The following is a 27,083-nucleotide window of genomic DNA, read 5'->3' on the forward strand; positions in this document are numbered from 1 at the left end:
TTTCATTTCACTTTTCTTTCAGTTTATTCTAAAAAGACATTGTTCGTCCTGTTTCATACCACACGTCCTTCTATCAACAAAGCAGATACATATCAGCCTCTAAAATTCAGTTTAGGAGTAAAACATACATGTTAATATCTGCGTATCCAAAATAATACAGAGCGTTTCCTCCTTTGTAACAGTCAGTGGCTCACATTAGCTGGACATTCTTGTCCAAGGACAGAAGGATGGATGTCATAATGGGAGCGTCTTTCTCTTCATTTGTGTGACTTGACCTTAAAGCTGCTGTAGCGTAGTTTTCTGAGCATTTGAAACCAGATCCTAGAGTCACATCAGGAACTTAGCGTGACTAAAAACCAGAGCACAGAGACTGTGATGACAGAGTCACACACACACGGGTCAGAAGCAGCATTATTACTGGATGTCGGCCATATTGTGCATCCCAGCTGTAAAAAAAACCCTCTTCATTTTCATCTCTTACAGTTCAAATTATTGCTTTTCAAGCTCAGACTCACACTAACTCCATCCGTTCCATTAATTAAAGACTAGAGTACTGTCACAGTATACACAGGTTAAACTGCATGTTATTCTACAATGCTCGTATCGAGTATATGCTTTTAATTTCTCACTGACATTTTGCAGATAAGTCACGAAACAAACAGACTGACTGTGTGAATGACATTCAGCTGGAAGTGTTATTGTTGATCCTCCGACGTCCTGAGAGGAAAATGCACTGTGACCTACATTATGAGCGAGGGATCGATTATACTGTCTCTGCTCGGACGCACTTCACACCACATCTACTTCTAAACGGCTCGGTGTCGCTTCGCAGGGAGACTGAGCATGGGATCCGTGCATGGGAATCTGTGTTCACGTCCTCCATCTTCAGCGTCAGCGGGTTCAGAGACGTACGTGATGTAAAATCTGACCGGAGGATTAATCAATGACCCAAACCACAGGAGACGTAACCTGCATCTGTGCGTCTGTCCAAATAAACCTGTGTAAGTCTTCATTTTCAAGGTTCTGTTGGGTTATGATGGAGCATATAGAGTGTAGTAGTGAGGGGCCAACACCACAACTATGACTGAATCTTACATCTTATCACTACATTACAGTTTGTGTTCCTGCCTTGAGCGGACTCTGTCCCTGTGAACCAGATTGGCCCCTGAATGAGAGTCCTCCTCCTCATATTTGGCAAGTCGTCTATAGGCCCGTCCTCTCTTTCACCCATTGAGCCGCTCCTCCGTGGCTCCCAGAGACGCATTGTGACAGGGGATGAGGGAGCAGCTGCCAAACGTGGCCAGGGATGAGCTAAGAGAAGTTCCCAAATGAGGCTGAGGAGAGAGGGGAAGGAAGGAAGAGGAGGCACATAATTAGGATTCACAGGGATTAAAGCTCTGAAGCTCATTCACACCACCAGCATTAGCCACAGCGTCTGCTCGCATGGAGGACGCGCCGCTGGCCTCTCCTCAAAGTCCACTGCTGGGGTTTGTTGTCTGCTGCCTTGAAAACTCATCCACTGGAGTGTTGGTTCCTGACACTTGACTCGTCCAGACTGACCACGCAGCAAGAAGAGCGCTGGAATAAACAGACTTTAGTGTTTCTGAGGGGAATTTAACTGCCAAAAGAGACATTTTACACAAAACCTTATTCTGTGTTGGAGTCACACCAGTGTTAGTTCAACTACTCAGAGCTTTAATTAGACCTGAGATGTGGAAATGAAAACTCACATCAAATATGGCAAAGCCTTTATTATAGCAAAAATACATATTTTCTACATATTTACATGATTGTTACATACATTTTAACTCCAAATGCCCCATGTGGCCTTAATGAATATAATATAAATTACCCAGAGGTTTGGACTTTTTCATAGTGCCATAATGTGTGTTTGTCCCTCTCCCTCTTCAAAGGAACAGATGAGCCAGGTGGTTTCCGTGACAACCAGCCAGTTTGTTGCATCCTGAGACGACGGTGAGTGTCAGCAGGAAGAGAGGCTGCTCCGCGCTGACGTCCTCCTCTGGTGATGAGTGAGGGAGATGGGCCACCTGTCTGGAAGCGCAGACAGATGCACGGCGGCGGCGGCGCGGCGGCAGCGAGCCCGAACCAGGAAGTCACAGCGATGGAGAGGCGTCGCTATGACAAAGGAGCTGCCTGGTAGAAATCATGCTAAACAAACAGCAACTGGGCGAAGTTGGTGGAGACGAAATGAGGCTCGAGGTTCATTCACATCCTAAATCAGACGCACAGCGCGTTGGCAGGCGCCATATGGCGCCACGAGTAAAGCTTCGCTAGGACGGGCGACATCCCGAGAGTTTAGAGCTGCAGGGTCATTGAGAGCGTCTCCCACGGCAACCGAGGGGCTCAGACGACGGAGGGCCGAGGGTCGAGGGGTGGTCGGAGGTTATTCACGGCGCATTTGGTTTCAGGTAATTACCTCAGAGACCGAGAAACACAGCAGATGGCGACACAACAACAGACTGATGAAAATGGGACGTGTGGAGAAGGGAAACGAGACTGACAGTTTATTCTAAAGATATACCAACAACTGGAGGCGGAGGAAGGAGGGCAGAGCAGCAACTGGGCTCTGATGTGAAGCTTCACACCGGTTCAGTACGAGGCTCTGAGCGCTTCCACTGACTGATACAATGAAGCCGTAGCTGCTGAAAATACATGAAATACAAAACAGATGATTGATGCATCCACATCCAAACAAAGGGACGTGAACCAAAGAGGCAACACTGTGGCTTTCAAAGCGTCACATACAAGACGGGGAAACACTGCAGTGGAACGTACACCAGTGGGTTCATACCAGGAATTTGCATTTGCTTTGAAGCTCTGATGTAAATTTCTGGGCTGTGTGCATTTTTCAAACGTTAGCAGCATTAAAACTTGAATCCACTGTGGTTCATAAACTAAAACTTTGCCCAAAGTTCAGTGATGCTGTAACGGACGCGTGGACGTAGATGTGCTGCATCATCACACAGTTTCCTGCTGCTGTGTCTGTAGCTACGGCCAGAACCTCAGGCGGACGGCCCGGCCCGGCCCGGCCCGGCCCCAGAACAGTGACTCTTAACAGGGAAGGAGGTTTCGCTTTTTATTTAAAGGTGTGGAACAAAAGTGGAACCAGAAAAGTCAATGAACAGTGAGAGCGAAGTCTCTAAAAACCAAAGTGAAACTCTGAACTCTGAACTCTGACCATAAAAACACAGAGATCATTTTAGAATAACCTCATTTTCTATGGGTTCCGTGAAACAAACAATATCAACTCTCTTTCAGTCATAGACAAGCGGCTCCTAAATATTCTCCCACGTCCTTTATGGAGGGGATAAATTGTAACAGTGGTAATGTGACTCCATGTGGAGTGTGAAATGTTATTGCGTTGCTGTGAGCGGCGAACGCGCCACAGACAGATTAACACGGAGCTGGAAGCCGCTGTAACGGCGCCGTCACAGCAGCTTCTGTCCCTTTATTAACCTCCTTAACGGTCTCATTTCTTAATCTGTGATCTGCCACGTTCATCCTCACGGTTCCTCCTCTGTATCTGCCAACCATCCACCGCTGCACGCTGCCCGTCTCTCCCCACATTCAGATGTTATTCCTCTGTTTTTTGTGCTTTTGTCTTTTTTACAGCAGTATTTTATGCTTTTTGTGTAAAACCTCACTGACGGCAGCTCGTTACAGTGCTGATGTGGATAATGTGAGAGCCTTGTGAAATTGCAGAGATTGGTGACAAACTGGCATCAAATCCAAGCGTATTCATTTTTATGCTCTTTTCTAAAGTTATTGTGGGATCAATATTTAATTCTCGGTGAATGCATCGCAGATGAATCAGACCTGACAGGTGGTGTGACAAGTGGCGCCACTAAATCAAAGCAGAATTGTACATGCACTGGGAGAGTGGTTCTGAAGGAGCAGCTGGAGGTGTGAGCGGTGCCGCGGGTTGAGACGAGCAGCGACGAGTGTGACGGCACATTCTGAGCGTCCATTATGTGAAAACTCTGCTTGTTTGTTACTCACCTCCAGCCTCGGCCTCCGCTTCGCCGTCGCCTCCCATTTTACAGTCAAAGCATCGGCCTCTATCCTCCATGCTGCACCACATCCCATGTAAAGTAGGCCCAGTCTGTGCTGATGCTTTTGAATGCATGGTGCTGACAGGCACCCAAGTAACAGGAGCTGATCTCATCTAAGAGCTGAAAGATTTAGTTTGTTTAGACTGATCAGCTGATTTTAAAGTTCACACCACTGGACTCCAGCTCAGGGATTTGAACCTGTCGGACCCGAGGTGTGGGCGGCGATCTGCATTTCCGCCCCCTCATCAGGCTTTTCATGAGACACCTCCACCCGGCGCCACCTCCACCGCCCCTGAACCGAACCCCGCGGACCTCAGGTGTCGCACGAAGCCGCCAAATTAGCTCGACCTCAGAGCTCGGCGTCGGCGCCTGCTGAACTGGCAAATTACATTTGCATTGCTCTATTAATAGTAGGGTTCAACTGCAATCTAATTATTGCTCCAGCCAATAGCGTTGCTGCGCTCACTTCAGTTCCATTCAACGTGCCAATGATTGGCATGAAAGTCACAACAGTATGAACAACCAGAAAGTAAACACTGAGCTGAAATGAGGGGAACAAAGAAGAGAAATAATAATTGTCTTCATTAGTCAAGGTTGGGCTGGTGGTTCATTCATCATCAGCGATTAGTAATATTAGAATAATAATTAATATTAATATCATTCCTCATGTTAGTTTATATTCGATTCTTCTTCATTGCAGTTGACCCCAGATAAGTAGATTCTATTGTAAATGTCATCCCACAGTCGGGAGCGCGTTCGTGTGACGTTCAGATGATCCTGTTTGTCTTTTATATCACAGATTTCCTGTTTAATCTCCCTCCCTCTCACTTTTCACATACAGTAGCTGCAATCCTTCTCTCACACAATGCGCTTCCATTCACGGCTGACAAACACTTTCAGATCCCAGAGGTCGGTCAGGAAAAGATTAAAATGGACGCCAGACCCTCCGTTATTTATATAATATCTGTCAAACGCTTAGCGCGAAGCCGACAGCAAACAACAACGAGCAAAACTAAAAGACGAACGGCAGCGGATGAAGAGACAGCGAGAGCGCGATCTTGTCAGACTGCAAGGATCACTGCATTTACTTGTTTGAATGCTGATGATTGTAAGAGCGCACTCACCATCAGTTCATGAGGATCAGCTGATTGCAAGAACAACTGCACGAACACAATGTTCTATTTTGGTCCAAAGCACTTCATCAAGTGAGATTGAACACTTAGAGCAAATGGCTGTGATTTTTTTTGGAAAGCTCTGATTCTCAGGATGCTCAGAAAAGAGGAGAGCAAAGCATCCGAACATTGATTTACACCAACAGTCTTCAGATTCCCTTTCACTCAGGAGTTCAGGCAGGAGAATATGGGTCACGATTGAGGAGAGTGAAAAACAAAAGTGGATGAATATCATCAAGCGAACGTGCTTTAAGGGTGAATTTTGTCCTATTCCTTTAACCCAAAGGGACATTTTATTGCCAAAGCTGGAGTCTTCACTGAGCCTCTGAAAGGCAGTTCTATGAGAGAACATTGTGGTGACTGAGTCACAGCCGCCAATGAGCGCCTGTGAATCCAGGTCAGCAGCAATTGACTGAGCAGGTTTATTGACGGCTGGATAATAAAAGTGTTTACCTCCGTCATCGTTCAGACCTAATCCAAGGCTCCCATCAATAAAATACACTAACAGCTGCAGCTGGAGGTCCAGCTCCGTCTGTGGCTTCAGGCCTGCGTGACGCCCGGCCGCCTCCCCCCAATTCAGAGCAGCGGCCTCACCCGCTGCTTCTCACCCCCACGGTCGCGCGCAGAGCAAGAAGCGGGACTTACTTCTACTGAGCAGCTGCAGGTTGCGCACCTCCTCTCGGACCTGCAGCTGCAGCACCTGCTGGAGCACCTCCTGCCGCAGCGTCTCCTGGATGATGCCCATCCTCTGCAGCTTCTCCCCGTTTAAGCGCAGCAGCGCTCGGCCTGGCAGGAGACACACAGGGGGCGGGCGTTTACACAGAACCCTCACACCTCTAATTGCTAAATTCACTAATGAGCTCATTTGCTCCCACGCAAAGAGATAATAAAGTAAATCGTATCTTCTTATGAGACAAATAACCGGGAAGAGGAAATCCGCTCAGCTCTGTCTCATCTCTGTCCAACTTAAATCTAGACACATTCTTCTTTCTTAAGCACTTTCCCCCTTTTGTCACAGCCACACACTTTAAGACGCGCGTTTCTCTCGGCACTGGTTCATGCAAATGTCAACGTCCGTGTTGGAAACGCATTCACGGCCATATGTGGGTTCGTCGCTGAGGCGCCGCTTTGTCGCCTGCACTGCGGTGGAGCCGTTAGTTAAAGACTGTGGCACCAGGAGGATTTACTGAGCCGCCTGTTTTCTGTGGCTGCCTTTTACTACCAAGTTTGGCAGTTAACCCTGGGGACACACATTTAACATACCATTACCCACAGTAAACAGCTCTTACAAGCAGGCGGCGCCGCATGACGCGCGTGACGCGTGTGCGACAGCGTCCGGGTCGCGGCGCGCGTCCTTCAGACACGGAGGGAACCCATCATATGTGAGCAGCTCTGCACTGCGCCCCACTCCATAATTAGACCCGTTACTCATGCTCCCAATGCTTCCAGCTCCCTCCCTTGGACATTATGTATCTAAATGTCGGCCGTTTGATTTCTGTATTTGTGCATTATGCAGGTTCAGTAGAGGTTCCACACAGTAAACGTGCTTTATTTATCCACTGAAGCCGATAAGTGTGAGCAGAACAGAGGATCTAAGCAGGTTCTGTGTCCTCTGTCCCTTTGAGCCCATGGAATATACGGTAAATGTGTTTAATAAAGAGCCCGTGTTAAGTTTATGAGGGCAGAGAGCAGGTTTACTGCTGTGACTGACTGAGGCAGGTGTTATATGTAGTGAGCCTCAGTGGAGGGGATTTTAAAACATCTGCAAAAATATAGTTCCTCATTAGTGTAATAACCTGCAGGTGCCCTAAACAAACGCTCAGGAAACGTTTGAGGCCGTTGGAATGACGCCTGTTTGCATCGGTCAGTGCCGTTCATGGACGCACAACTTCTCATTTGAGTTTGTTGTTTGTGTGATGCTGACGCACAAAGCAAAGCCAGACTCAGTCTGATCTTCATGTTCCTCCTCCTCCATTTAAAGGGATGTACTGTGACACGGGCGGCGCCTTCTTTGTGGAGCTTTGTTCAACTTGACTGACTGATACTTTGCTGCCAGCACACGCGTGACTGAGTTATGGATTTTCTTCTCCTCACACCGCTGCTCTTTGAGCTATACATCACTGAAACCAGCCAAATGAGGCCAGAACTGTCAGCCGGTCGTCTGCGCTACAACCAGATGGGCTGGAACCAGGCGGACAATCGCCACCTCCACTGTGGACAAGGCTCCAGTGTGTGTGTGTGTGTGTGTGTGTGTGTGTGTGTGTGGCTTAAAGACGGACTATTTACTTCTCAGAGTGGCGGTGCTCTAGTTTCTGACACGTAAAGTGGAACAGCACGGCCAACTACCTGAGGCCACGCAGTAATTTCCCATTTATTCTGAGGCCGGTGCATTATTAGTATTGTTTTCCCTCTCTCGTCGCCCTGCAGCCTCTCGTGCGCCACCGGAGCATCGCTGCCCTTGGTCCTCGCGTGCGAGCGTCTCTGTGAGCGTTTGCGTGCGCACAAACGAGACAAAGCCGATGAGTGGAGCTCAAATCAATTCCCCCCAGACAGTCTTAATACATCTCCTGATAATTGCCTACAGATCGGGAAAGCAGCGCTGTCAACGGGAGAAAAGAGAGACAAAAACAAAAAGCGGCTTCAAGAGAGATCACTTCCCTCAATTTGGCTTCAGAATAAATTGCTATTAACAGTGTCTGTGGCCTTGGCTGGAACAATAATGAGTCGTAAGGAGATGTTGAAAGCAATCCCAATATGAGGAACAAAGACTTCAGCCCTCAGGTTGATGCTTTGATAGAACCATCCCCATCCAGACCTTCTCTACAGGCCCACAGACTGTATTACATCATGTGTCTGCTTGTACTGTATAGTAGCAACCAGCAGACACACTGTGGATGACAAAGGGCAGTGAGAATAGAGCAGGTGTCAATAAATGGAGCTTTGACTGGAAGTATCTGATTATGAAGACGTTTTTGATGCCGTGTGATGACGAGCTGTGAGAGAGCAGCTCTGGACTGATGTGCGTTAAATGACCTTTTAAAAGCGCTTTAGTCTGATGTGACACGCAGCTCAGAATGGCTAATAAAGCCGAGGTGCACAACAGTAAATATGTGTGTGACTAGAAGTAAAGACCGCTTCCACATTAATGCAGGAGATGCTCTGAGCTCCTCAGGCGCCGTTTCACTGGAGCCGTGCCCTCACTAAGAGGCTGAAAGAGGCAGATTCACTTCTGGGTCACTGGACTGAGATGATGCAGACGCAGACTCCGGTCCTGGCTTCCTGCAGAGACGCAGCATCCTTCTGTGCACGGCGCCGGCAGCGCTGTCAGTGATGCTACTCTGATAGTGACCACGTGCATTCAAAGCAAAGCACTGAACGTCTGCACGGGCTTTAACCAAAACCGCTCCAGCTGCGGCGTCGGCGCATGCGTGGGAATAAACACGCCTGTGCCCTCGCACGCCCACTAAACGCACGTGTGTGAGAGAGAGAGAGAGAGAGAGAGAGAGAGAGAGAGGGTGCTGGTGAAACTCTGCCTTTTGTTCAACAACTTTCTCCTTTTTCTCCTAAAATCTTTCATTACTACTCGTGAACGGCTTTTAAATCTGCTTTGGGGAGATTTGGATGTAAACCTGTTTCCAGCTGAAAACGCTAAGCTGTGGAGCCACAGGCCTAAATAAAGACTTTAGAGCAGCCTCTTATGCTGTCGCGTCTCAGCCGAGCTCCACGGGGCCGTACCTGTGATGGCGTGATGAGAGAAGGCCTCCACATAGGTCAGGTAGTTGTGAGGACAGTGTTTCTTAAGCCACTTGCAGACGTCCTGCTGGGTCCACAGCACCACGGGTTTGGACAGACAGGACAGCGTGGGGCTGGTGTGATACACAGTGAAGGCTTCACCCGGACGCAGCTGGAAAACACAGGGGACACAAACAGTCAGTGAGTGGGACCGTCTGTGAAGCAAGCTGTTTATTGAGCTTTTCATTTTTTCCATATCATCACCTTGTTATTGAGCAGCCGCCCCTAAACTTGCAGCGTGTGTGTGTTTATGTACCACATTCATTATAACGGACCCAGATCAGCAGTGACCACGTGTTTGTAAAAGGCCAAGCCCATGTTTCGCGTTTGAAGCTCCCTCGCTTCACCTTTCGACCCGAGGGGGCGGTGCCAGTTTCCCCTGCGTTGCCGTGGGTTACCTCATCCCCCGCGCGCCGCTTCACCTCGCCGTCAGCGGCTGATCTCGATACAGTAATTACATTCCATATATTATTTGGGTGCCGGCGCGTTGTTTTTCTGGGTGTAATTTTCCCCGACAGCAGCGCCTTCATCAGGCGTCAGCGCAGCACTGGTGCAGTTCTGTCGTCTCTCTTCATTCCTCTCGCCGCTCGTCGCCCTCCTTCGTCGTTCTTCTGAGCGCTGTCAGACAGAAGCCTCGTCTTTGTGTATCTTGGCCATGTGCAGGAAATTAATATGGACATTAATAAAGTCACGAGCAGTTCACACGGGCAGGAAACACAACTATCTTGTTGTTGCCTCGTCGCTCCCTCTCTTGTGTACTTACTCTCATATCTAATCCATTCATTCAGGCTCCGAATGAGCCAACTCCACAACAAAAGGCCTTGGCTGATTCTCAACAGAAAAACACAGAACTGCTGCCAAACGCTCCGCTGCATAACTGACTGCATTTAATGGGATTATCTATGCTGAAATGCCATAAACACACATGCAACATGCACAGCGTCTACAGATTTATGTGCAACGCTTTCTCTGGGGACATCAGGTCCCACAAACATCTTCATTTTACCGGTCATTAAAGACACAGGTCCAAGTATTTATCATGTTGCTGCTGCTGTAATAAGACGTCCCCCTGTCTATTTAAGCACCAATCAGCCCTATCAGGCTCTGGCTGGTCTCGCAGCTAAGTGTGTTCTGCTTTGTGGGTCTTAATTGAAAACAACTCTGCTTCTTTGCTCCAGTGTGTTTGCTCCTTTCCTAATTACCCGCACGCTTCTACCCCGACTCAGCAAAGAGCTAAAGTAGCAGCCCAAAGTTACTGCTCAGGCCATCGTTACTGGAGAATGGGGAAATACTGGAGGAGGAGGTGACACGTTGAAAAATATGAAGCTCCGTCCGTGTCAAATCAAGGTGCTGGGATTCGGACGTCAGCAACACAATTTGGAAATAATAATTAGAAATAAAATAATCAGAAATCGAAAAGCAGTAGATTTCAGACTCGCATGGATTAACCAGGGACCAAATGAATTAGAGGGAATGTAATAACGTACCTTTACTGGAGCATAAAGGAAGCTACAGCAGCATTAAATGAGTAAATGTGATGTGTTTTACAAGCGCTGAGTATCATTTAACACCTAGAACAAGTAGGAAAACACATCAAGGCTGCGCTTCAATTAAAGTCATTATTATGTATCATGACTCGTTAATGCGAGTGTGAGGAAAAGAGCATGTCAAGAAACACTGAACGAAGAACAAAGAAGGAGCTGAGGTGAACAAAGGGAGAAAAAGCGAAGGCTTTGCAGAGCGGCCTTCATCATCAGCCTTCATCATCAACCTTCATCACCAGCCTCATCATCATCATCATCATCAGCTGAACAGAAGGGAGCTCGCTCGCTTCTTCTCCTGCACCGTCTTTCTGTCCCTCTATCACAGTGAACCTGATCTGCCCGGCTCCCCAGTCGTCCCTCGTCATCCCCCACTCACCCTTTGCTGCCTCCCCCGCTCCCCGAGACCTACTTCTGTCCAGCGGGAGGAGCGCCCTCATTCATAATGTACAAGAGAGGAGGGGGAGCGATGTGGAGCACAGCAGCGAAGGGGAAGCAAGCGGTAAACTAATGAGACGGAGGGGAGAGGAAACGAGGAAGACGAGGAAGACGAGGGCAAAGGGAATGTGTACCAAAACCACTGGGTCAGTAAACCAGAATGTATTAAACTGGTCATTACTTTTAATTTGGCTTCAAACCTGCAACAATTGCATGAGCTAGTTTTGCACATTATGGAAGGAGGACGGATTCATAATTTATAACCAGGACCAGGCTGGACACTTACTGCTGCCTAGAGATAATAAAAGCCATGCTTCAGACTTCCTTATGGACTCATAATGACTGGCTTCAGCTCTAAACACCTAATAACCGATACCTCTCTAACACAGTCCATGTATTGAGTCAGGCCAGTTCTGTGTCCGTGCTCCTCCCCATCTTCTGCCTCCCTCACATCCATTTTCCCCTCCGCACTTCTCTATCGATCCATCTGTTTGTATCCTCAAACTGCTTATTTGTCCTTCCCTGTTTACTTTGTTCCATCACGTCTCTCATCCCTCCTCTGCCTCCTCATACATTCTATCCTCTGCCAGCGGCACGCCCCCCGTCCCCCTCTCCTGCCTGCCTTCACGTCTGTGTCCATTTAGGTGCCTGTGTGTGTGTGTGTGTGTGTGTGTGTGTGTGTGTGTGTGTGTGTGCATACTCTGGTTCTGAGCTGAGTCAGGGATTAGCCAAAGTCAGAGGAGCGTGGGGAAGCCTCAGAATTCACTCTTTGTGACCGATAACACCTCTCTCCTGATTCCTGCCCGTCTCTGCACATCCAGACGCTGTCTGATATTGATCACTGATGTTACGCCAATTAGCAGTAAAGAGCTCAGTGTGTGTGTGTGTGTGTGTGTGTGTGTGTGTGTGTGCGCGTGCGTGCGTGTGTGTCTGTGTTTTGTGTGTGTGTGCGTGTGTGTGTGTGTGTGTGTGTGCGCGTGCGTGCGTGTGTGTGGGTGTGTGTGTGCGTGCGTGTGTGTGCATGTGTGTGTGTGCGTGCGTGTGTGTGTGTCTGTGTTTTGTGTGTGTGTGTGTGTGTGTGTGTGTGTGTGTGCGCGTGCGTGTGTGTGTGGGTGTGTGTGTGCGTGCGTGCGTATGTGTGTGTGTTTTACTGAAGCCTGGTTCAGTGAGTGAATCTCACACCCAGCTTACACCCCACCCCCCCCCCCCCCCCCCCCCCCCACAGCATGTGAACACGCCTCCTCCGTCTTCCCAGCATGCTCTGCTGTCTGACCTAACGACTCTCGCTCTACCTTCAGATCTACTGTCGCCGTCGTAGCCCCAAAGACACGATCCTTCATATCTCCATCACACCTCTGTCTCTCGACCACGTCTCATTTCACCTCATCCTTCATCCTCTCCTCTCAGTAACCCTGAATCTTCCCCTTGGTCACTGGCGGCTTCTGTTGCATCATTCATCACGTCCCACTGCTCGGTGCTCAGTGATTCTGAGGACTGTGTGCACCTCTGTGACTGAATAAGGCTCAGTGTTAGAGAAGCCCCAAATCCAATTAGAAGGAGTTTGACTGAGCATTTTGCATTGTATATTTGTGTTTCCTCTTCATTAGTTGACTGCTTTGAGCCCCACTGCTCATCTCAGTCGCCCTCTGAACTGGTCCTGATGCAGGAAACCACAATGGCTGCTGTTACTTCCTAAACTGTGTCTTTGTTTTTCCACCCATTTATTCCTAGGGCTCGTTTAAGTGTTCACCCACACGCTGTGTGTCAGACGGCAAGAAAGCCCCCCACCCCACCCCCCTCCACCCATCTGGCCAATTCAGGAAGGTGTGCCAACTACACAATGAGTCATTATTCAGAAAGAAATCCTATTAGCAGATACCATAGGTCTGCCTTCAGGTCTGCGTACAGCAACGGAACAGGGAAAAGGAGGATAAAAGCTGCATTTAAAAAAATCATTCCACAGGTCAAGTGTGTCTCTTTGGTTGAAGCTAGATTCAGACGGCAGTCACTAGTTCAATCTGCAGTAAACGTGCTGTAAACGCGCTGCAAACACAGCGTCTGCCGACAGCTCTGCTCCACGCTGCGTTTCCATATCAGCGCCGTTAACCAGAGGAGGAAGATTCCCTCCACATGCAGAAGCTGAGCTTCACTCATTACAGACGCTGTGTGCACAACACGCGTAATGGAGAATAATTGAATCATCGCTCCTGAGACGACTGGACGCACACGCGTTCGCACACACTGGACTGGACGTTCTCCCATTTGTTGAATAATACATGAAGGGGTTTGTTGCCAAAGCAGCGATAAGCCTTACTTAATATGGCATATAGGACTTTAATTATCTAGTCTCTGTGTAATCACATGGAAACAGCTTCCCACTCATATTTTATTAAGCCTTTACAGCGGTTATAGCTGAGGGGGCGTCTTTTCTCTAATTATAAACAATGGTGTGGTGTATATGTGCTGTATAAGTGCTCAGGGGCCGTGGGGGGCTGTGCCTTCGCCTTCCTCCAGCATCCAGGCAGGAGCTGCAGCATCGTGTGCTGTTTGGGGTCAAACGCGAGCAGATTGCTTTAAAATAGGTTTTCGTCCTCTTTGTTTTGCGCCAGAACAGATGGGATTGAATTTTGCAGCAGAGCGGAGGACGCTCTGGCTGCTCGCTGGAAGGACTGGGAGCAGCGCCTCAGCTCCAGTGCCACGGAAACGGCGTCGCATATGTGTTAAAGCTGCTCGTGAGCGTGTGGGGAAACAAGCGCTGAGGGAACGCGTGACATTCTAGAGCCGCGGCGTCTTCTGTGCACTGGTCGAACTGCACAAGCAGTAAAACTGTTAGACTCCGTGCTGCCGTGAACAGGAGCCTGGCACTGGTTCCCTTCAGACCTCCCTCCCCCGCAGCTCTGCGTGTCCTGAGGGTCCGGTACCTGTACCTGCACGCCCTCGGTGCCCGGCTGCTGCAGCAGCTTCACGCTGCGCTCGTGCTCGTGCGCGTGCGCGTGCACGTGCGCCGTCTTCTGGCCGCGCCCGTCGTGCCAGGTCAGGTTGCTGCCGCCGGCGCGGCGCGGCAGCTGGCAGCTCAGCTCCTCGGCCGACAGCGTGTGCTCCAGGGAGGCGCGGCAGAAGCTGAAGCTGGACGCCGCTGGGGGGAGAGAAGAGCAAACAGTGATGAGTACTCGCCTTGCGTCGGCTCTGCAGAAGCGCTGCTCATGAGCCGTGCAACAAGAAAAGCAGAAACACCACAAAATAAATGATTGCTAATCCTCCGAGAGCTCCACGGGCTGCGTTGGTTCCAGATTACACACTCAGTGCAGCTACAAACAGATGGCTGTGCTGGTGATGGTGGTGGTGGTGGGCAGCAGCGCTACTCCACTGTGATCTCCAATTATGCTGAGTGCATATTCACGGAGGCAGCGCATGATTTTTGGAATTGTGTCTCTTTTGCAAGATTAGTCCTTGATTATTTAAATCCTGCGCCATGAATATTTGATTTTTCTGTTCCCCCTCCCTCCGTCTCCTCCTGTTTCCTCCCAGGACTGGGCTTTGGCTGCACGGACGAGCTGTTAACGCGGCGCCGCCGCTCGCCGGACGGACTCGACTAGCGACGCCCTGAGCAGCGATGTGTCAGTAATGTGAAGGAATAAAAGCAGCACTACTGCTCACGGTGGAGTCTTTCCCATGTGTCCGTGTGAGTGTGGGGTGGAAACGAGAAAGGCTTCGCGCTCAGTGCCACTTTAATTATTTCTGTCCGAAACAAAGTCCAACTAAAAGTGAAACTCAAACAGAACTTGCACTTCCAGACTCTCTGGGGCCTCACGGCTCTGGAGTCTCGCTTCTGCATGTGCTCGTAATTGCAGTCGCTAAATGAAATGCAGTATTATGCATTCATCATTTTTTAATATGAAAACGATCTCTTTGCAGCTGAACTCACTTTGTGAAAAGCCTCCTTTCATCTCCCACAAATCACTTCCTAATTTCTCCCACTCACAAAGACAGTTTGCATGTATTTCTCTTCAGGTCTCTCCCGCGATCGTGACCTCTTTCTTTATAAAGAGCCAACAACTAAAACCTCCATTCCCAACGTGGGGAAACGAGTCTTCCTGGAACATTCGGGCCTCACGACACAGAGAAACACGAGCAGATGAGACGAGCTGAGGAAAAGAAGCAGCTTTTTCAACCCAGCGCCTGTTCCTGAGCAGTGGTGAGTACACAGCCACGATGGAGAAAGAACAAGAGGGTGGAGCTGAAATAGAAGAAAGCTCTGCCAGGAATCACTGATGTGTAACCTTTGCTGCCGCGCTCGCAGCGTCTGCACCGTTCTTCCAGCTCGCCCTCGTCTCGCTCCCCTCCGTTCTATACGCTGCTGCCTCTGTATCGTCTTATTCAGCGGCACCTTTCTTGTTTCGCTCTCTGTGAGTGTTTCTCTGTCTCTTCCTGCTTGTCAGGTCTTTGGGGTCATCGGGAAAAAAATAGGATCCCAGGCAGAGCCCTGAAATAATTAGTGCCAGTCAGACTGAGAGGGGAGGAGACAGCAGGGAAGAATGTGGGAGCTAAAGCCTAAAGAGCCTAAAGAGCTGCCAGTCACCGAGAAGGAGACGAGGCAGCGCTCACAAGGGAGAGGAAGACGTACAAGCAGGGAGGAGGAGGGAGGCCATGCTAATTAGCTCTGGATCCACGCGCACCGACAGTAAACTCATCAAACTGTGTGGAGGTAAAGGAGCCCGCGGCGCCGCGTTAAGAGACCACAGAACGTCTTCGCTCAAGCTGGTGGAACCAGAGCGCTTCCATTATTAGACAGCGACCACCCCGCCGCTCCAAGGGAAGTGCGGCGTGATGACTTCCACTGGAATCTCCATCCGTGCCACATCGCAGACCCCGCCACCTCCAGCGGCCATAAAATACAGACAAAGCACCCGCTCCGCGGCTTAATGGACTCGCTCAGCTTAACCTCCTGCCTCGTGCGGCGAGTGTGAATTCAGAACCAGCCAAAAGCCATTAAATACACAGACCTTCCTAATGACATCTATTCTACAATGAGTCCACTGCACTGGGTTTTAACTGGACTCACGCACACGGACACAGTATTTGTGATGTGGGGTGATTACTGTCCTTCCCCTGGAGCCGGAGATGTAATCTGTCACCTTTCCCTGTCTGTCCCAGCATTCGATCAGCCTGGACCACTGCCAAATCCCCTCCATCCCATTCATCACTAACTGGCGTTGTATTATCTCTCCCTGCCCTTGCTGGTGACTTTTATTACCTCAAGTGGAGCTGGGGGAAGGAAGACAAGGGATGATGGAGGGCGGATGGAGAGGGATGAAAAATGAAAAAGCAAAAGGCACGATAGGTGTCAGTGAATAAAAGAGGAAATCAGATTTACAGCGGCAGCAGCTTTTCTACAAACTCCGGGGTCCGGACGTGCAGATGGGGGAGAGGGGGGGTGACGGTGCCAAAGTCAAGGGCAAAGTGTCAGACAGGAGTTTGTGTGTCAGCGGGAGCGCGTGCAGACGGACGCCTCAGCCCAGCGGAGTGCGACCTCGTATCTCCTCCTCTGCCGGAGCAGCGCGTCCCAAGCGCTCCCCGTTTGAATAGATAATTAGCCTGTAACTGCAGGTGCGGCGCCGTGGAAGGTCGTTCCCGACCAAATGGCACAGTACATTAACACGACACCGCTGAACCCCGAACGACTCCTCTAAATCCTGCTGTGTTGGCTTTTTCCTGATTTTTATTTTTATTTTTTTTGCTTTGCTTGAGCTTGAGGAGTGCGTGCGCGCGCTGGTCTCGTCCTCATGGGGAGGATGAGGCTAATGGTCTGGCCGGTCCAACTTGTTTCAGGCATCACAGCAGAGGATGCTGTGGTGTCTTTACGCTGGAATACATTGGCGTCGGTGGCCTCTCTGGAGACAATCTCTTACTCAACCGAAAGATAAAAAATTCTATTTGCCGTCCGAGAAGGAGGAAGGAAAAATATCATCGTCGTCCACATGCATCATCTGCAAATGGATGAAAGTTGATGGTGCAGTGAGTTTATGTACAGTACTGAATACAGCGTCTACCAAGACTAATGACCAGCTCCTCACATGCTTCAGGAACACGTTGGTGAGTGAGAGGCTATTTACAAGTCTTCTACAGCAGCAGACCTGGTCCTAACCCCTGGAATAAGCCATGAAATTACTCAATTTTAAAAGAGCAGGGGAGAAAAAAAGAATAATCTAGTTGCAGCTTTAAAAATAAATATAAAACCCAGGACCCTGGGGGGGTTTCCCATGATGCACTGCGGTCTATTATCCACGCTGACACGAGACATTGTCGCAGAGGCTGGGGCTGAGGTTTACCTTTCACAAACTATCAGCGTCATGGGAACGCGCAGATAGGGAAATGGGAGTAAACAATGGACATCGGCGACGCAGGCGGGTTGAAGATAACGACACACCAACTCTAATAACGGCAAAGATGAGGGAAATGCCAAAGAAATGCGTGTGTGTGCGTTAAGCAAATGCCAGCAAGCTCACGCATGAATGTGACTCAGGACTCACACACATCTGTGAAATCCCTGTCTGCCGCTGTTCGGCCCGTGTACGTGTGCTGCAGATACATGTGTTGGGCTCTGGAGTCAAACTGCAGGCCAGTGCTCGGCTGCAGCCGACGGCACGGCGTGAGCAACAATCAGCAACGCCGGCGCAACCTTGGCTTCCTGCGTTCAGGCTGCACAGTGAAGAGGGTCCGGCCTCGAGGGCAGCGTGACTTTTATGCTCTAACTCTCCTTTCTGGCCCAGAGACGGGGTTATTGATTATCCATCGTCGTGTCAGAGAACATACAATTACAGATCACTTCAGATAAAAAGCGCACACCGCACGCACACACACTGTCCATCGGACAGCGCTCGAGGACGGAGGCTGTCACATCCACTGCTGCTCACAGCCGCTCGCTGCGCGTCTCACACAGGAAGGAGGAGGAGGACGAGTGACAGGAGGAGAGATGGGACGCGGCTGTGACGCGGCCGTGCCCTGTTTACGCTGAGGGTAAACACACGAGAGAAGAAGAGTAGATGGAAATGAGTACAGAGCAATGTCCTATTGGCAGGAAATGTTCTAAGGAAGGGAAGAGGACAGAGGAGAAGCAGGAGACGAACGAGGACGAGTGATAGGACGTGAGACGAGACCAGTGTGGTTCCTGCACTCACATTCAGCAGAACCGCCGTAATGACGGCTGCACACATTGTGCCCACTTTTCCATTATGTCCCGCTCTTGTAGCTCAGGTCACTATTCCCATGACGCGCTCCTGCACAAAGTGTGTGTTTACAGCACAAACAATACAAATCCATAAATGATGCACTCAGCAGACTGTGGAGCAGCCACAGAGCTGCAGTGGATCAGTTCGTGTTTGCTGGGTGGTTTGTGAACTTCTGTTCAAGAACAGAACAGAAACAGCTCATTAAAAACCTTTGACAAATTCATCCACATTAGCCCACGACCGAACGAGAGGCGGCGTCACACGGGACGAGCTGGAAATGGGCAGCGCTGCGTTTAAAGGTCAAACAGGCAGCAGAACTTTCTGCATGGTTAAATAGTTTTAGATGAACGTGACAGCGGTGTCCGTCCCAAAGGTCACGCTAAAATCTGTCTGCTTGGATCCGTTTACGTTTAAATGTAGTGGAGCGTGGGCCTCCGACACCCTCTCATCCACACTTGTAATGTGACTTATGACGGCACAGATGTGAACTGCAGATGTTTTGGTGCCATGTTTGACCGAATGCCAGGATGTGGGACTGGTTTAGTCTGAACTCCAGCTGTTTTAACAGTCATGTGGCAGTTTGTCCGTCCACAACTTAGTGGATCATAGGATGTTTGGGGACAAATTATTAAAGCTCCAAAAGACTCCCTGTCCTCAACCTCGCCTTGATAAAAGCACAACTAAATAACTAGAAGGAAATGAGCAGGTTTCTACTCACACAGTCTGCATCCACTTCAATTCAATGACTTTGCGTTCCAACGTGTCCAGAGGCCTGCTGGTTTACTCACTAAAGCAACTATTTCCTACTTCTGCAGCGTGAACAGCCCACCGGTACCTTCAGTGACAGCCTGCAGGGCTGTTCGGCACGGCTCCATCACACGCTGTCTGCGGAGCATCTGCTCCACGTTCCCTCACCTCATAATTCCTCCCACGTGGAACAGGCGGCTACGGACGTTTACCTTCCCAGAGTCTGCACTCACACATCCACACGCTGCCGGCAGTGATGAGAATGAACCACAGCTCACAGTGATCGCCACGCGCGGCCTGGGAATCGATGCGCCGCACAGACAGGACGCGGAGGGCAGCGCTCAATACTATCGAGTGTCACACCACCACGCTAGGCTGTTTGTGCATGTATGTCAGCCTTTATTTACCTCGCTGTCATATTAGACATGTGTCTGAACGAGACGCTGAACACACGCACGCACACACACACACACACACACACACACACACACACACACACACACACACACACACACACACACACACACATGCACACACACACACACACACACACACACACACACACACAGGTTATTGAACGCAGAGAGGGGCGTGAGAACAATGATGTGAGTATCTGACCATTGGGAGTTAGTTGATAATCTGCTCTGCACCATCCCTGCTTCCACACAAAGAGACAAAGAATGAGAGATGAATGAACAGAGGAGGAAATCAGCTACAAAATGGACGCGAAGCTGATGAGTAAAAAAAGTTAACGCTCTGCTGAAGCGAGAGAGAGAGAAGGATGTGTGGGTCTGCAGCGGAGATAGACAGGTTTCGTTTGGAGATTCGTAAGCTCCATGAATGATCAGCAACAGCTACTTGGCGGCGGCGGCGGCGCAGGTTCTTCTGTCAGGCAACGAAACACAAGTCGCAGCTTTGAAGTGGCTGAAGTCTGTTGTGCTCCTGTGATGTGAGCCGGGGGGGTACCTGCGGCCTCCTGAGGGGAGGGAGGGGGGGACCTTCCACACACAGGCTTCAGCAGCACCACAGAGGCAGGTGAGAGGAGCAGCTCAGCCACAGGCGCCGAGCGTCAAACAGAGACGCGAGGCTCCGCTCGCTCCCATCACAGCGTCGCTCACGTGCTGCTGGTGCTCAGCAGCGGTGGGAGGCGTCTTCCAGCCGGACGCACTGCCCCCCCCCCCCGCCGGCGCTGCTGATGCCTCCTGCAGCCTAATTGCCACGTTATCAGCTCCACTCTGGCACTGCCGCTGCCGGGACCTTCAGTGGGATGGACGTGGCAATTACTGCTCCCACACTCACACACAACACACGCCGCCGGGTTGCAGGGATCGCAGGGAGTCTACAGACATGCAGACAAATACAGGTGCATGGAAAAAGAAGAGGTGCTTAACGTCCAGACGCTTTTTCTGGATTTTCATTTTCATTTTGAGGTGGGAACCTAAATTGAAAGCATCATCCCAGTGGTGACGAGGAACACATCATTAAATCAAACTCTGTTATCTTTCGATTGATAAGTTCCCAAATGCTGTCGTCTAATGACACCAGATGCTGTGTAGTCTCTGCTCTGGGCTCCACACAAACACACACCCTATCGACCTTGGTGTGTGTGTGTGTGTGTGTGTGTGTGTGTGTGTGTGTGTGTGTGTGTGTGTGTGTGTGTGTGTGTGTGTGTGTGTGTGTGTGTGTGTGTGTGTGTGTGTTTCAGTAATTCTCAGCTCTCTCTCCCACTGAAGCATTTCCTTATTATCGTGAAGCCACTGAGACGTCACACATGCAGATACGCGCGTGCACAGACTTGAACACAGTCCAATTATCACACAGACACATCATGTTAACTATGGAGCATTAACTAGCTCATGCATGAGCAGCCACATGGACTGGCTTTCACACACACACACACTGGCTGTTTCATCTACTCAAATTCTGGCTGACTGTAGGTAATTTTAGCTGTAGATGATGATAAGAGCCAGGAGGACAGTTTTAATATCCAACCCTTGATTATTTCCATTAAACCAAATTAGATGCACCTCAAACCCATCCAGACTGATATCGCACACTTCAGTGGTTTCTCTGCTGTCACCAGCAAAAGTTTCAGCCTTATCGCTGGTGATCCGCTCTGAAAAGCTTTTATTCCATCTATTACATCAGAATTTCTAACACGCTGAATATGTGACTTGTGTCAGTTTTTATTCGCAGCTCAAAATCGTCCTTTGTGCCCCGATCTGTGACTCAGATCTGAGCCCGTGGAGCAGCAGTGGCCTGATATCTGGGGCGAGACCGCAACGCTGGGGAGGCAGCGTCGGAGCCCACCCCCACTAATTCTGAGCGGCAGCGCTGTGACATCAGCTGTCCACAATGGTAGGGTCTCGCTTAACTTTGCCGCTTGTCACTTCCAGCCCAATGTAACAACTATTTCTATCAAAGCAGACGAAATACCTGCTTTTAGGGCGACGTGTTGGGATCCTGCACAGGATCTGAAGCCGAGGTGCAGATCTTCCATCCTGCAGGGGTTTGTGCACAGGTGGAACCCAAGTGTTTGTAATATTTCACTGGAGTCTTTTATTATCACACACTTCGTGACCATTTAGACGACTAAATCCTGCTGCCGCTATCGCCCACTCTTATGGGACAAATCCCTCCTAATCTAAGGATAAGGTACAACAGCCACATGTCTCAGTGGATTTACACAGAATCAGGTCAAAAGGGTGCAAACACTCAGAAGCGTATTAGTGTAGACAAAGAGTCACAGGCAGCTGAAGGAAGCAAAAGAACTTTGTGAAGGATGAAAACGTCTCAAAGAAAAAGGAAAACAATCACATACTTCACTTCACATTCTACTGATTCAGATCCACTCAGCTTACACCAAAGCAAACATCACTACGTGTTGTGTTAGAGGCCGCATTTCCACGTTGTCGTGAGAGTGAATCATTTAATTTGAAGTTAGGAAAGGGCACACGAGGCAGCGGGTTTCATTTAAGCTAAAAGGGATCTCCTCTCTTCTGCCTTCAGGACATTTTCTGGCTCTGGCATTAAGAAAATCGGAGTCAGAGTCGGGTTTTATTCGTCAAATCCTGTTTTATGTACGTGCAGAAATCTGCATGTCACATTAAACTACGCGTGAGCGTCCGTGCAGTGTGAGGACGCGGCGATAATGCATAATGCATTGGCCTTGGCATGAGGCTTTTCATGATAGTGCCATGTGGCTTTTACATATAATATATCTCAGGCAGAGTTTCCCCTGGGCTCAGTGAGTGTGGGAGGGAGAAAAGTTTGCCAAGTGGAAACCTCAGCGTTGCTCCAGAGAGATCGCATAAGGGGATGACAAGAGCGAGCGAGGGAGAGGGGACTGCTGTCAGAATGGAAGCGGATGAGACGGAAGTGGGAATAAAGTGCAGTTGAGAGGAAACATGGACGCCCGGAAAACAAACGCGGGTGAAACGCGAGGAAACGCAGCATCCGTTCCAGGGGTTAAGCTGCATTTAAACAAGTCCTCCTCCCCAGCTCAGCTGCCGCGCTGACACGCCAACACTTGGCTGCCTATTGACATGGCAAATTGAGGGCCCATTGGAGCAGCACTGTGACAGCCAGTTGAGGCCAAACTGTCAGAGGCGGTGCATTCACAGCGCACGACTACAACAACACATTAGGGGAACAGAGCAGGGGAGGAGGTGGAAGGAGGCCGGAGAGGCAGGAAGGCACCAGGCGAGTGTGAAATGTAGGCTGGAGAAAGGGAAGAGCTCAACGGCTGATAGGGGGAGGACAGAAGGCAAAATTGAGTTCTATTTTTGGAAAAGGTATGAAGGATGGAGGGGGGTGAGTCTGAAACGTGCTCCGTTTCGACGTCGCACGCGCACAGATTCAGTCCTACACGGAGACGGACTCCGCGCATGCAGATCTGCAGATCATGCTATTAGATTGCAAGTGGCAGTGTAATTGCTTCTGGAGTGGATGGACGTGACTGGTGCGTCTGAGTGAGCAGGGACCTACGTCTTGTTAGGGTGTAGCTGGTGCCATTAGCCATTTGGGTTAATGGGCAATCGGCACCACGAGCTCCAGCGGCCTCCACGCTCAGCAGGTGGAGCAGGTCAAACTATTAAGAAAGAGTGAAAACCTCCAGCTTACTCCATCACACAATTAGACTGTTTGTTTAGAAGAAGCTAATGGGAGGGGCAGAGAATGGGGGGTCTCCTTGAAACTGGAGGCTGAAAGACATCTGGTTTGATGAGACCGAGGAGACAAGGATATTAAAACACGGCCTCATCTTGTTTGGTGCCATCTCATTTACTCAGGACAAATAATGGGGATCGGGAGCAGGCGATATTCATGAACGCTACATTGTGCCATTAAAGCATAAATGTGATCTACAATAAATGAAATGAAATAGAAATAGACGAGCGGTTGATTTGAAAGGCCAAAGCTCAATGATTACGTTGATTAAGCATGTGTTGGGGAAAAAAACAGATTAGACTAGAACTAGAGGGAGAGACAGTGATTGAATTTATGGGTATTAAGTCAGTAAGTAACAACAGTGTGATACATGAGGGACACAAGCCCGGTATGAAATTATGCCTAATTAGAGAAATCCTTCAATAAAAATGGCATGTGCCTTTATGATTCATTCCAACACCGGTTCAGGTTCTGTCCCCTGAACCGTCTCCTGGTGCACAGGGCTAATTAAAGGGGAGAAATTGGATATGGGCCTGTGAGCACTCTCATTTAGGGAGAGGAAGGAGAAATGGGGGGGGGGGGGGGGGTTGTCGGACCCAGGACAAGGGCACCGGATCAGAACAGTGAGGTCCTGTCATTTCTGTGAGTACAGCATTAGGGGAATGGCGGCGCTCAGCAGAACGGAGGAGGCAGGTGAAGTGTGACGCTGCAGAACACAATCCAGAACCACCACAGTTCTTAAGCCACTGTCCAATTGGACTGAACTGGATTTTTCCTTATTTTCCACCCCATCAGTCCGTGAAAGAGCCGGAGCGTAAATGTTTGTCTACCGATTGATCCAATGATCCACCTTAGTCCCACAGTGGGTCAGAGGTCAATGAAATGTTCTTCATCAAAGCCAAGTTTAAATTAAAGCAACCACTAAATATTAATTATTCTATTATTATTAGTTTTTACAGCTGTGACCACAATAATAAGCACAACTGCTCTTCGTCTACACTTGAGGTTTGAGGCTGAAGGCCACATTATCCAGATCTAAGAAGATCAAACCTCCCTGCTTGTGCTGAATTAATATTAATCGTTGATCTTATCAGGTGTCAGTGAATACATTAACAATATAAAAGATATGAAAACTCCTCTACTCCTGAATTAGACCAAACAATACCTTGACCTCACTGTTATAAACTGTTACAAATGAGTTGAATGTCTTACTTCCTGCTTTGATCTGCTTCATTTATTGTCCAGTGAGAGACCAGAGACTGCGTTTTTAGCACGTCTGTCTTCAGACCTCAGCTGGTGCCAACCTCATAACTGGAAGAGGTTCATCATTCAACATCGCATCAGACGCTCCACCGGTTAAGAGCACAGGTTGGGGCCCCGGCACAGCTCCAGAGCAGCGTTGGATCATGGAGGACATGATGGATGACAGGAGGGCGTCTGTGCTCAAGAGGATTATCTGTGTATTATACTGAACGCACGCCCTGCTGTGAGGAAGCAGGGCTGATGATGGACAGGGGATGGGGGGTTAGCGCTTGCTGCTTTGTTAACACAAAAATAACTGTGTTCCTTTACCACGGGGCCAGAAGCACATTTGGCTCCAACACCAGAAGCCCCAAATGGTCTGCACGGCCTCCACCAGGCGCCGCAGCACATGCCAGCAAACCAACAAAGGGTGTGTTTGTTGGTGGGGAGCTAATTCTCTCACCCTCCCACCAGCAGGGGGTCCCTCCTCGTCTGCACAAACACACATGTGCACAAACATCCTCCGAAAGAGAAGGGAGGTCCTGGCTGCACCTGGGCGTTGTAGCAGTGATTCAATCCTATTTTCTCCTCTAACATCGATAACAGCGCTGTCATTGTTGTCGTTGAAACATCTGCCTCTCCCGTTTCTCCACGTCTCCCACTCATGTCCACCGGATAAACAGCATCCGCTCTCCTCCTCCACCCACATGCTCAGACGGGCAAATAAATGGGTTGCGCCTGGAACCCGGCTCCAGCTGTGTGCTCGAACCCGCGCGCTCGCCGGGAGGACGGTGATGCGCAGCTTGGAGCCCTCCCCACTGCATGTGTCTGACAGTGCACAGCTGGATGGGAGCCACCCATGCGTCCTCCACATCAGCCCGGATCTGTGGGCGTGCGCGTGCGGAGCGCGGCCGGGCCGGTCTCACATGGGAGCACACCCCCACCAACCAGGTGGCCCCCGTGGCTGTTCCCGTTCCTGCAGCGGCTCATCGTGTGTGCGGCCTGGTTGGGGGTAGGATGCAGCCAGATGTTGCACGAATGGATGAATTTCGTCCACTCTGAACTGTCAAACGTGAAGGCGGACGCACGGTAATTAGTAAAACTCGCTTCAGCCGAGCACGACGGAAGCAAAGCGTCCTACGAGCACATTAAACGGCCATAAGACAGAGCTGGCTATTACATGTATGCTATTTACCATGTGACAGAGACGCTGGCAGCCCACCCAGCAGTGACAACACAAGCAGGTAACTATGTTCAGAAACACTCGTAGGTACGAGAGGAAGCGAACGCCCCACAGGGCAGCGCTTGTCGCTTCGCTTTCAGGCTGCGGTGAAAAATGAGCGTGTTCCTCGTCCCATCACAGATTTAGATGTTAATCTTTAATATGTCCCTGCCAGCGCTTAATAATGGATTCAAAGCAGTAACTTATTTAAGTGACACAGCACTTTTAATGTGGCATCAACAATCGTGACTCCGTTAACGACGCTTAAGTGTGAGTCAGTCGAAACGGTCCAGCTTCCACATCAACGCCTGGACGTCCTACCTGCAGCCATGCTAATTAGCAGCTAACCTCCTTCTGCAGACAGAGGACAGATGGGAAACACACTCGGCACCACACTAATGCTCTCACACACATTACTGCCCTGGAGCAGCGAGAGGCTCTGATTAGACTTCACTTAAGTGAGTTGAAGCCTGAAGCCAAAAGCAGGCAGACAGACACAGAGGAGGACACGAGCGCTACAAACAGCCAGGACGAGCCACAGCTGATGAACAAAGATGAATAAATAGAGGTTTGAGGAACATTTCTGTTCAAAATGAACGCTTTCGCTCCAGAATCATGTTACAGTCACTGATGTATTTACAAACAGAACAACAAATGCTGCTTCTCCATGATGGAGCGATGGTGTGATTTATTCAGGTGGACCAGGTGTCGGCCCACAGCAAACACCAGTGGAGTCCAGGCCAGACAAAAGCTCCTTCCTCCAATATAACTTCAAAACAGAATCTCTACGTGCTTTTCAGCTCCGCTCCCGGCTGCATCTAAGTTTTAAAGTGGATCATGTTCAATTCAACTTAAGCAGACTGTAAAGTTTATTTTATTATTCATGCTCACATTCTGTCAGAACAAGTAAACTACCACTATTGCAATTTATGTCTAGATCCCATATGAGGCTTTTAAAGGCATCCAGTTATTACCGTTATAATATTGAGTCATGACTGTCGGACATGAAGTCCTTGTGTGATGTGACGCTAAAGACAGAAACGCGCTCCTACCGTCCACAGCCATCGTCGGTCTCAGCGTGTATCTCTCCGTGGTGTCAACAGGACCCTCGCATCCTTCCGCCCCCGAATAAAACGCACTGTGTGAGGATGAGGAGCGCTCCTTGCCCTCTCTAACCCGCTATGTGAGCATGGAGACAGCTGTTACTGTGGTCGCGGTGGGAGAGAGAGGGGATAAAGAACTAGATCACACGCCCGCTCTGTGTCCGTTCACGCATTTGTTGCCCGGGACGTCGCGAGCGGCGCGATATAAAGCAGCTTCTTCCGAATCTCCGCCTCTCTACGCACCTGACCGTCAGGAGACGAAAGGTCATCACGCCCGACACCAGCTGCTACTGGCTGCAGACTAGATAGTACCGCTCTCTCTCTCTCTCTCTCTCTCGCTCGCTCTCTCTCTCGCTC

The 27,083-nt window shown here is 49.7% G+C and overlaps 1 protein-coding gene across 2 annotated transcripts; it reads right to left on the minus strand.

Moving 5' to 3' along the window:
* On the minus strand, positions 1–27,059 carry samd10b (sterile alpha motif domain containing 10b). 2 transcript variants are annotated; one of them, XM_029156835.3, is made up of 5 exons: positions 26,676–27,059; positions 13,938–14,152; positions 8,981–9,149; positions 5,891–6,031; positions 1–1,334 (listed from the first exon to the last, which is right to left on the minus strand). In XM_029156835.3, the coding sequence occupies exons 1-5, from the start codon at positions 26,686–26,688 to the stop codon at positions 1,312–1,314; spliced, it is 561 nt and encodes a 186-aa protein (XP_029012668.1). In that variant the 5' UTR covers positions 26,689–27,059; the 3' UTR covers positions 1–1,311. The 2 variants fall into 2 exon arrangements, with proteins under 2 accessions (XP_029012668.1, XP_029012669.1); XM_029156836.3 differs by having other exon boundaries at positions 13,944–14,152; positions 26,676–27,055.
* Between the last annotated feature and the right edge of the window lie 24 nt (positions 27,060–27,083).

Source organism: Betta splendens, chromosome 7, assembly GCF_900634795.4.
Source record: "Betta splendens chromosome 7, fBetSpl5.4, whole genome shotgun sequence".
Classification (NCBI taxonomy): Eukaryota; Metazoa; Chordata; class Actinopteri; order Anabantiformes; family Osphronemidae; genus Betta; species Betta splendens.